The following is a 12,362-nucleotide window of genomic DNA, read 5'->3' as shown; positions in this document are numbered from 1 at the left end:
GCCAGGCAATCACTTGAGCATCAGAAATCTCAGGAACAATTGACAACTCTCTTAACCTTGGATTCCCATTCTTTTAAAATGTGACAGAAACAAGAAACAAGTCTATGCCAACTGAAGACTTACAAGGAAAATAAATTTAATGGGCATATAGTCCAGGCCATTGACTTCCAACAGTCTATTTTCTGCCATGCTGACGAAGGAGAGACTTCTGCAGTTCTGGAAGCCTGCAATTGCCCGAATTTGGTTGTCTGTGAACCGGCAATTAGACATAAGGAAGAATACACGAGGTATATTCACAAGTTACATCCCAAGGAACATTTGCAGTCCAAGTTAATTCTGCCAGTTCAGTTAATTCTAATTCATAAATTACTTTCAGAGAATGCACAAGATGGGGAAAGCAGACCAGCTCTAAAGAAATATTTCAAAAATGTGTTTATGGATGTGAACCCACATATTTTGACGCTTAACCTTGTAAACTTGCATGGATACGATACGTTTCTTTAGGGTCTGAAGAAGGGTCCTGACCCAACACATCACTAACCATGTCCTCTAAAGATGCTGCCTGACCCGCTGAATTACTCCAGCACTTTGTGTCCATTTGTGTAAACCAGCATCCCCAGTTCCTTGTTCTTTGATTCTACACCTCAATAAACCATGTAATTTACATATGCTATTGAATAATCTGCTGTGCAATCCAGTTTTGTCTGATTTCATTTTATCTTGCAATAATACTGGCTTGTTCCCTGTCCTCCGATATTTTATCATTCGTCCCCATTTTCCATCTCCCTGCCTGCCTTTGCAGAATCCTCATTTTCGAATATGTCATTAAACCCTTCTGTGAACATTTTTCCATTTTCCACAGTGTATTTATGTATGATTTATGATTATGATTTTCCACAGTGATTTATGTATGATTCGTTCTTCATCGCTCATCCCCTTTCTGCATTCCGCAGAGACCGTTCCCTCCGTAATTCCCTGGTCCACTCGTCCCTTCCTACTCAAACCACCCCCTCCCCGGGATTCCCCTGCAACCTCACCTTTCCCCTGCAACCGCAGGAGATGCAACTTTCCCCTGCAACCGTAGGAGATGCAACACCTGTCCCTTTACCTCCCCCCTCAACTCCATCCAAGGACCCAAACAGTCTTTCCAGGTGAGGCAGAGGTTCATCTGCACCTCCTCCAACCTCATCTATTGTATCCGCTGCTCTAGATGTCAATTTCTCTACATCGGCGAGACCAAACGCAGGCTCGGCAATCGTTTTGCTCAACACCTTCGCTCAGTCCGCCTTAACCAACCTGATCTCCCGGTGGCTGAGCACTTCAACTCCCCCTCCCACTCCCAGTCTGACCTTTCTGTCATGGGCCTCCTCCAGTGCCATAGTGAGGCCCACCGGAAATTGGAGGAACAGCACCTCATATTTCGCTTGGGCAGCTTGTAGCCCAACGGTATGAACATTGACCTCTCCAACTTTAGATAGTTCCTCTGTCTCTTTTCCCCCCTCCCCCTTCCCAGTTCTCCCACTCTTTCTGTCTCCACCTATATCCTTTCTTTGTCCCGCCCCCCCTGACATCAGTCTGAAAAAGGGTCTCGACCCGAAACTTCACCCATTCCCTCTCTCCTAGATGCTGCCTGACCTGCTGAGTTACTCCAGCATTTTGTGATATGCTCTTCATTGATAGTGATTTAAACAGAAACCTAAATATTTCCTACCCCATTTCCATGCCTCCTCCACCCATTCAACCTCATTTGATATATCATCTTCCCCGCTGCACCTTGGCCATGTAAGTAGTTTCTGTGTTTAGAACCATAACAGTATTTGGAGAAACTAACGCATTCCTTCAATGAAAAAAAAAATTCAGAGTATCTCTGCCCTATGCAATAAGTAGGTAAAGGATACTGCCCAAATTCAGTTTGGAAAGAAACGGATAGCCTGATAGTTCCTTCATGTTAGTTATCTCGTTATAGGACAAGTCCACTTCCTGTAACATATTAATAAATGAAAATTATATATTGAAAGCAACTGAAGAAGGTTTGACCAATGTACTGAGATAACGTCAAGTTATTTCACCCACTTTCAAGACATCAACAATTAGTCTGACAATGTTAAAAATATAACAAATGGGCTAGTATACAAGCAATGATAAAGGAATAACAAATCACAATGGTAATCACTGAGGAATTGTGAATGGAAAATTTCCATTTGGAAGATTCAAAAGGAGAATAGGATAATTCAGATCACTACAGGGAACATGATAACAACCTTAAATGGTAATGTAAATGTACATAAACTGGGACTTTATCAAGTAAAGAATGAAACATTTCTGCTTCATGAAAAAACTCATGACCTTGTAGTCTTGTCCACTGAACCAGTTATTTACCACTTCTGCACGAGAGGCCATCCACATCATCACTTTCGTTTGCTTTTGAGAAAGGTCACTAAGTTTAAATCCAAAACAATTAAATTCTGATGTTCTATTGCTCTTAGTTTGTGACACAAGAATGGATGATGGGAATTAGATTAAAGCTTTGCTCCTTCAAAGTGTTTTGTGCTGTCACATACCTGCAAAATCATTCAATCAATTTTTGAGCTGGATTCAAAAAGTGACTACTCCTGATAATCCTGCAGTTGTTTTATGAGCTTGTTCTGCAAGCATTAAATTGTCAAAAATAAGGTAATATGCATTAAAAATTAGAAAAGAGGTGAATGGTTCAAAGAGTTGGCTTTGAAATTTTCAAATTAACATGGCATTTTTCCAATAAGTTTTAATTAAAACCCATTACATTGGCAGCACCCTTCTGTGAAACTCAGAAACGTTACTCCCTTTATCCTGTATCTGTACACGGTGGGCGGCTTGATTGTAATCAAGTATAGTTTTTCCGCTGACTGGATAACACGCAACAACAAAGCTTTTCATTTTACCTCGGTACATGCGACAATATACTAAACTAAACTGGGGTTATCAAAACCTGCAGGGGCAAGTGCTCATTTAAGTTCACAATAAAGACACAGCTAAATATTTATTCCAATTTTTTTTTACATACTATGCCACTCTTCCACATCTTTTCATTCTTGGAAATCAGGGATGACTTGCTTTCAGTCTGTTTTTGAGGTGACTGATGAGATAGGAGGGGACAGGTAGGCAGGTGGGTAGGGGTTGTTTATGAATTTGTGCACACTTTCTGCTATTTACTGTGTGCTCCTGATACATGGGCTTGAAAATGACAACACCGCCTGAAATGATCTATTTTCATCTTGCATGGTATTGGTTCTCGGAAGTTAGTGGGCATGTTGCACTTCTTCAAAGAAGCTTTGAGTATGTATTTTAATGTTTTCCTCTGTCTGCTGGTATTCTCTTCCCAAGACAGAATTCAGAACAGAGTGTCTATTTGAGGAGTTTGATGTTGGGCATGCCCAATGAAGCTGACAGGGTGTAATTTGAGACTCATTGCCGGGTTCAGTAGATTTAGAGGACTTTGTGGAGACATCACTGAGAAGCTGTAATTCTTTCCCCTTCAACCAGGGATGCAAACAGTCTTTCCAGGCGAAGCGGCAATTCACTTGCACTTCCAATCTATGGTATTGCACTTGGTGTTCACAATGTGGTCTTCACTATAATGAAGAAACCAAATGCAATCTGGTCTGAAGAAGGGTCTCGACCCGAAACGTCACCCATTCCTTCTCTCCCGAGATGCTGCCTGACCTGCTGAGTTACTCCAGCATTTTGTGAATAAATCGATTTGTACCAGCATCTGCAGTTATTTTCTTATATAAATGCAGATAGGGTGATTGCTTTGAGGAGCACTTGTGTGTAGGTTGCGTGGGAAATCCTGAGTTTACCATTGTACACCACTTTAATTCCTAATCTTGCCCCCACTCTCACCTGTTGGTCTGCGGCCTCCTCTCCTGCAAGAGGCCCAATGCAAGCTTGAGGAACAACACCACATTTTCCAATTGTGCATTTTGCAGCCTCTGAACTTGATAGTGAGCACTACAACTTCCAGTAACTTGATTCCTGTGTGCAGCAGTATTCCATCTGGGATATTGCCTCAGTTTGTTTATTGTTTGCCCCCCCTCCCCCCTCCTGTCCCCTGTCCACATCCAGGAATAATGTGCCAATTCAAAATGAAGCTCTTCACTGGAAAGTTTCAGAGCTTCAGCTGGGATATTGTCTGCTCACATGCCTTGTTGGTTTTCTTAGGTGGGTTATGACCTTTTCAACATACTGACAGCCAGGAGTGGTGTAAGGCTTGGTTGCATTAGTTTTATGGTATGGAGTTAATAGACTCACGTCAAGGACAGAGTGATCATTAAAAAGCCCCTGGAAACAATCCTTCCAGCTGATGTCCATTGCCTCTCTATGCTTGATAAATTCAACCCTATTTTTTTGACTCTCAACGGTTGATGGACTCAAGAACATAAATGGCATGTGGCCAACATGCTCAACATACACAATATGGTTGATTTTGAGTTTGACAGCTGGCAAGCAGTTTTGGAAATCAACCCATCTGTCCACAATGGAATCGGCGAGAAGGAATGAATGAACCAATGATTTGCAGAAGGTGCAGTCTCTGCAGAAAGCAGAAACGGGTGGGAAAGAGAAGATGTGAATGGTGGTGGAATCACATGGAAGGTACACGCTAAATATTAACAGCTGATATACGTCACTTTCTTAACAGGGTTAACATAGAAAAATGGCATAAGAATAAACCTAGTGATACAAATGTACAAATGATAATTTATTTAAAGTATAAATAATACACTTAAAGAGGATAATGCATAATCATATACATCTATACTTAATCCATTCACGTCTCCATTCCTTTACATTATTTATCTAATCATAGTCCTTGTGCAACTTCCTTTCTAAAACCAGATGCTCTTTGATTCAGATCCATTTATCTTACCTTAATGTTTTTCGGTAGCTTTAGGCCAGTGAGTGAGGTCAGAGCATTATGAGAGGCATCCAACTGTAACAGGTAGGGCATATAACTTACACAACGCAAATCTATAAAGCATAAAAGATATGTTGGGCAGCAGTTTAGAATAGTCAAGTGTCAAACAGTGTTTTATTGTCATATGTACAGAAATTGATCAATGAAATGAATACCAACTCGATTGATAAAGGTCATAATTATTGAAAATTAATTACCTAAAACTTTAACTGTCGCCCCCTGAAATCCTGCCTGCTAAGGTTTTTTTTTTGCTTTTCAAGCGTAATTAACTGCAATGATATGCTCTTATAATTGATTTTATTAATATTTTCCGGTTGAGTTCAAGCTGACTTTAAGACCAAGGCAGATCATGTGAAAGGTCACGCTGTTATATTTTTAATTGCAGAACCGACAGTTTAAAACATTTTTAACATTTGAGAATGGAATGGTGCATCTAAAGTAACTCGGTTTCCATTTCAAAGAATAGACAGGTTGGAGAAAGTACTAGACCAAGTGGGCCCATTCCTTGTAGAGGGGGGGGGGGGGGGCAGGGAAGGGGAGAGAGTGTGAGTGAGTGAGCCCTGAACCCAAGCCTCACCTGTAATGGTGTAGCACTCTCACCCCCCCCCCCCCCATTCAACCCCCCCCCACTCAATCCCCCTTACCCCCCCTCTGACCCACTCCATCCCCCCTATGCACCCCCACTTGCCCCTCCCCTGGCCCCATCCCCACTCCCCCCAGCCCTGCCTCCACCGCATTCCCCCCTCCCCACCCCTATTCCCAACTCCCCCACTCTCCCTGCCCGCACCCCACTCTCCCCTCCACCCCAATCTTCCCTCCTCCCCACCCCCACTCTCTCCTCCCCTCACCCTCCCCCACCCCCTCCTCCCCACCCCCATTCTCACTGCCCCCCCTTTCCCCCACCCCCACTCTCTCCCCCCCACTCTCCCCGAGAGTGGAGAGGGGAGAGTGGAGAGAAGCAAGGGGAGAGTGGAAAGAAGCGAGGGGAGAGAGGAGAGGGGAGCCACTGATTGCGGGCGGAAGGCTCCGCTAACGGCGTCCATCTTTTTTATGCGAGTGAAGAGAGAAGCCTTGCGTGCGCTATGGTGACGTCATACGCACAGCACTTTGAAAAATGTGTTTAGAAATGAAAGTTTTAAACTTTAAAATCTCTCTAACTTAAAAAATATATACAACCAATTTGAATAAAATTTGGTTTTAACAGTCGGCAGGAGAGTGGTGATTAAGGTGGCGCAAAAATTGTGTTGCTATGGTTTACCGTTTTGGCTGTAGGTTCACATTTTCAGAGAGATATACATATATATATATATATATATATATACATATATACAAGATCTGAGTTTTAGTAGTATATATATATATATATATATATATATATATATATATAGAGAGAGAGAGAGAGAGAGAGAGATTTTAGAAATATTTATCTAATACACTTTTTAATCATTTTGATGACATGTAGACAATGCATAAACTGAAATCGAGTGATAAAAGAATTAAACAATAATGGTTTCCTGATTCAATTTTCCATGGTTGACTGAGCCTTGGTTATTTCATGATTTCTTGACAATATTCCTTATCGAATACATGGAAACCTAAAGCTACAAATTACTTTGAGACATTTAAAGTCTCAATGCTTTCATTTGGTGTTCCCTGTATTTAATCATTTTCATCAATATAATCTGCAATCATAAATTTCAAACTAATTTATATTTACTCATCGTGTACTAACAATTTATTATTTACCAGTCCTTGGAGGAAAATGCTCTCTTTGTTCCAATTTCAGTAGGCAGAAAAATGCTTATGTTTTTATTAAAGGAATCATAAACATTGGAGGCAACAATATGAAATATTAATACAAAGCTTTAATAATGGATCAGGTACCTAAAGCAGACAGACTCTTCTTTCAAATACAACATGATCAGAAAGCACATCAAGGTTACACCAAATTAAACAATATTCCTTGGTTTCCATTGCAGGTGCCTTTTGTCTGCGTCAGTTCTATGTGCTTTCACACCTGCGAATAGCTTATGGCAATATTTATGTTCCATTGCTTAAAGTTTCAGTGTACATCTATCCTGACTGATAAATCTGATAAATCAGCTGTCCAATAGGTTCAAGGGTGCACCAACCCCATAGAAACATAGAAACATAGAAAATAGGTGCAGGAGTAGGCCATTCGGCCCTTCGAGCCTGCACCGCCATTCAATATGATCATGGTTGATCATCTAACTCAGTATCCTGTACCTGCCTTCTCTCCATACCCCCTGATCCCTTTAGCCACAAGGGCCACATCTAACTCCCTCTTAAATATGGCCAATGAACTGGCCTCAATGAACCCCAATTGTCATGGTTCCTTTAATTTCATCAACTAGTGTTAGTCTAAGGAGACGATTGCCTTCGTGCACCATATTGTGGGTTGCAAAATGGGAAGCTTTACTCTTTTCAACCTATTTTGCAGCTGCCTCGACATTTCTGTGGAGATGGAATTCCAGTATTGCGGTGGTGCGGGTGAGTACATGAGTGGGCGATGAAAAAAGTAAAGTGAAACATAGCGATTGTTAACAGCAGTAAGAAATTGTAAAATAAAAGCACTCTTGAACACACCACATGCAATGATTACCTTCAGAAGCTGAAAAATATGGTATAATACTGCACCAGATGCACTTTTCTTCTTCAAATAAACATCCGTATTGACCAACTAAAGCAGGCAGATAGGATTTTACAGTAAAGGTCCACCTCACTGGGAATACCTCTGATCAATGGCATTCTCTGGAGTACCAAAACACCACCTTATTCCATAATCTAAGTCTCCAATATGCTCACCTCAAAGAACACAGCTAATTCAATGCAGATTAGCTTCATTTCATACCCACGCTTATATAAAAAAAAGACATTGTGCTGGAGTAACTCAGCGGGTCAGGCAGTATCCCTGGAGAACATGGATAAGTGACGTTTGGATAAGGACCCTTCCTGACCCGAAACATAATCTATCCATGTTCTCCACGGATGCTGTCTGACCGGTGGAGTTACTCAGCATTGTCTTTTTTTTGTAAACTAGCATCTGGAGTTCCTGTTTCCACCTTTATTTTCTTTGCATTGCCATATGCAAGAAAATAGTGCTCACACTGTTGGTGTAATAGGGAATTATAACTGCTTATCCTGGGGGAAATACCTGTGTCTATTATAAAAGATGCAATAACAGAGCACTTGGTGATGAATGGCAGAATTGTCCAAAATCAACATTGATTTATGAAAGAGAAATCATGCTCGACAAATATGCCATAATTTTTTTTGAGAATGTAACTATTAGAATCGATGAAGGAAAAGAGTAACTGTGATGTATTTCCAGAAGGCATTCCATGTTACTTTAAAAAAGCATGCATAGGATTGTGAGGGGGGGGGGGTAGAAATTTTGAAATGGACCGAGATTTGGTGAGATGAGAAGAATCAAAGAGCAGGAATAAAATAGTCCTTTTTCCAGTAGCAGACAGTAACTAGTGGGGTATCACTAGTGCTGAGATCCAACTACATATGTAGATAATGGAATAAATGGGATGGGTTGGATTGCTCTGCTGAAACCTCATATGGTTGCAACTGGCTGAATGTCCTACTTCAAGATTTTAAGAATCAGGCAAGCCAGGGCTCAATAGGTAGCAATTACACTTACCTGTGAGGAAGAAGACTGATTTCAAGTCCTATTTGTGATTCCTATCCTATAGCACACAATCTAGATAGATGCTCGAGTATAGAAAGAATAAACATAGAAAGAAACATAGAAAAATAGGTGCAGGAGTAGGCCATTCAGCCCTTCGAGCCAGCACCGTCATTCAATATGATCATGGCTGATCATCTAAAATCAGTACCCCATTCCTGCTTTTCCCCCATATCCCTTGATTCCTTTAGCCCTAAGAGCTAAATCTAACTCTCTCTTGAAAACAATTATAATTAGAGAATAATTACATACAATGTATAATTACAGAGAGAGTGATTCATTGTTCAAACCAGAAATCTTTTGCATGAGAAGCACAATCAACGACTTGCCTTGGATCAGATAGATGTAAGTCAAGTCAAGTCAAGTCAATTTTATTTGTATAGCACATTTAAAAACAACCCACGTTGACCAAAGTGCTGTACATTTGATTAGGTTCCAATAGAAAAAAAAATGAAAACATACAGTAGCAAATGTAAACAATTCATTGGCTCCAGTATGAAGATGAAAGAGGCTGTTTCCTCCACTCTATTTATCCCCCAACTTGCATAGCTAAAATGCAAAATATCTGATTGTTACAACACTGCTGTCCATGGAAATCAATGTGTGGAAATTCGATACTATTGTTATTTAGGTAAAGTAGCAATGTTATTTGAGAAGTATTTTTGAAGCCATGTTTTCTTTATTGGAATGGGCAGTTCTTTATTTGCAGAGAAGAAAACTTGCACCAGGGTAGCCATCTCTTTTGTAAAAGCCATCTTTAACTTGTCCCCACAACTCCTCCAGCCAATTCTTTAAAGATTTAGGGTTGTGATCCATCAATCATTAAAACCTAACTCTCTAGATGCAGATGATTGCTGCCTGACATCTGGCCCTGACAACTGTACCATTCCCAATGGATTATAAACAGCTCGCAAACAATGTGCCATTCAAATATCTGAATGATGTGACCCTACAACAAGCAGAATGATAGAAGAACATTAGTCTGAAGAAGGGTCCTGATGCAAACCGCAACCTAACCATTTCCACCATAGATGCTACCTGACCCACTGAGTTCCTCCAGCACTTTGTGTTTACTGCAAGAACTTAGCAGGTTCTACTCAAATGGAAGATGAAATATTGTTCTTCTAATCTGATTTTGGCTTCTCTGTAGCAATTCAGAATGCCAAGAACTGACTAGTGAATGTGGGGTGTGAGTAAGATTTCAAATGCAATGCAATGGGAAACTCAAGCAAGCCACTGCAGATAGGGCACAGATGCCGAGTTCTATTTCGGATTCCAGCATCTGCAGTCTTTTTTGTCTTTGATTCTATAACACCTTGTCAGGACATTTTACTTCCACTCAAATGCACAGCACATCTAAGATGTCACATCTTATGATTTCAGTATCTCACTGTAATTTGTGAAAATAAAATATTTTCCAGCACACTATTTTAATGAACAGTACCTGTTATTTTATTGTTTGTAAGTTCCAACTTCTGTAGATGAATGTAGTTACAAAGAATAGAAATATCACTTAGTTCATTATTCTGTAAAATTAAAAAATGGAATTATATGCAGTGAAAACTTGAACAATGTAAAGTACTAAGAATTTCTGATCCTCAATAGGAGTTTGATAATCAATCCTCATAAACTGACTCCTGTACAAACCTGCTCCTAATATTATTTTTCAGGATAGCTTAAGAAATCTTTAACCTTTAGGCTATGTGATCACTTGCACAGCCACTCACTCAACCGTGAGGCATTACATCCAACACCACTAGTTGCGGGTTGTTCAGATATTAGATCATCTTGGAAAACAAATGGAACAGGGCCACCTGAACCCCAATCAACTTTCGCACAAGCCTTGACTTAAGGGTATGTTGAATTGTTTCTGTGTTTGTCTGGATAGGTTTAAAAAAGTGGGAGGGGACTTGATCGAACCACAATATGCTGAAAAGTTTTGGCAAGATAGATGTTTAGTAAATGTTTCTTCTGGAAGATGTAGAAATTAGGGCCACTGCTTAAAAATAAAGGGTTGCCCATTTAAGGCAAAGATGAGGTATATTTTTCATTCAAAGGACCATTCAAAGGGGCAGCACAGTGGTGCAGCGGTAGAGTTGTTGCCTTATGACGCCAGAGACCCAGGTTCAATCCTGGCTACAGGTGTTCTCTGTACGGAGCTTGTATGTTCTCTCTGGATGGCTTTTCTCCATGCTCTAGTTTCCTCCCAAACTCTAAAGACGTACAGGTTTGTAAGTTAATTGGCTTTGGTAAAATTCTAAATTGTCCCAAGTGTGTAGGATAGTGCTTGTGTATGGAGTGATTCCACGCTGGGCCTGTTTCCACGCTGTATCTCTAAAGTCTACAGTAAAGTCTAAAGATCATGAGTCCTATGAAGACTCTTTCAAAAGGCCAGTGGAAGCAGTCTTTTTTTTCAGAGAGAGATAGATAACTACGAGATGAAAGGTTATAATGCAGAGTTGATGCATGAACAGCATCTCATGTTTCGTTTGGGCAGCTTACAGCCCAGTGGTATTCATTTTGATTTCTCTCACTTCAAGTAGCCCCGCCATTCCCTCTCTCTCTATACCTCCCCCACCCAAGTCGCACTAGCTTCTCATTTTCACCTTACTAACAGCTTACAATGACCTGTTTCCTTTATCATCATTACTTTTTTGCATATCTTTCATTCATTGTTCTTTATCTCTCCACATCACCGTCTACATCTCTCATTCCCTTTATCCCTAACCAGTCTGAAGAAGGGTCTCAACCCAAAACATCACCCATTCCTTCTGCTGTGTCTATCCTTCTATACCTTGTTCATTCAATTACCTGTTTAGATGCCTCTTAAATCACCCTTAGTGTGGATAAATTGCACAAGAAATGAAGGCACGTTGAGGGTAAATGGGAGAAAATAAACTGCAATATTCATTGATGTCAGAGGAGTAAACTGGAGACAAATATGAATAGACTCAGGTCTTAACAGCGCATGCTCAGATGGGGAGCAGTTCAGAAAATTAACTGAATGTCACCTGATGGGCACTTAACTATGCAGATGTTCTACCTGAAATTCCATATATCTAAATTCTGTCGTGTCTTGATTTCAGGCTGAGACAATGGAAGAAAATTCTCAAAGTTTGCTAGAAATTTGTTATGGACCTAATTTTGCATTTTTCAAGTAGGAAACCCGAAAAACCAACAAGGAGCAAGAATACACCATTTAGCTGATCTAGACTGCTCCCCCGTTAATAAGATCATAGCTAATTTGATTTTTCACCTTAATGCATTTTCATTTATCCACAGTAACATTTCACTCCCTTGTCTAATATTTCTTCAAATAGAGGTCTTAAAGATTTTTCACTGATACTGCTCCCACTGCCCCTTGAGGGAAAGAGTTTCAACGATTCATGACTCTCTTAGAGAAATGCTCTTATTATTGCAACCATGGATGCGCTTGTGGGTTGCAATTTAAATGAATTATTTTGAATGGCTTTCAATTTGGCTTCCCGGCTGTCAGAATTTATATTTCGTTAACTACTCTATTTTACTGTCAGCCAATGTTGTTTTGTTATTAGTATGAATTTGCATTACTTACAAGCAAGGAGAGATGGAGATAGGCCTGTTCCAGTCCAGTTGCTGAGTGTCCCAGATTTGACAAACCTTCCACTAATATATCTTCTGTCAATATACCATCAAATTCTTCCTGCGGAACAA

General features: G+C 40.3%; 1 protein-coding gene across 1 annotated transcript in view; it reads right to left on the bottom strand.

The window, feature by feature from the left end:
• Positions 1–12,362, bottom strand: part of lrguk (leucine-rich repeats and guanylate kinase domain containing) — a gene marked incomplete at its 5' end in the record, with an annotated part of 76,874 nt that overhangs the window by 62,107 nt on the left and 2,405 nt on the right. Inside the window, 5 exon segments of the mRNA XM_078419533.1 lie at positions 124–248; positions 1,899–1,980; positions 4,907–5,007; positions 10,114–10,195; positions 12,244–12,351. Coding sequence (XP_078275659.1) covers positions 124–248; positions 1,899–1,980; positions 4,907–5,007; positions 10,114–10,195; positions 12,244–12,351 — 498 coding nt within the window.

The sequence above is a fragment of the Rhinoraja longicauda genome, chromosome 23, assembly GCF_053455715.1.
Source record: "Rhinoraja longicauda isolate Sanriku21f chromosome 23, sRhiLon1.1, whole genome shotgun sequence".
NCBI lineage: Eukaryota > Metazoa > Chordata > Chondrichthyes > Rajiformes > Arhynchobatidae > Rhinoraja > Rhinoraja longicauda.
The sequence above is the reverse complement of the archived record's forward strand: the minus strand, read 5'-3'. Positions and strand labels throughout refer to the sequence as shown.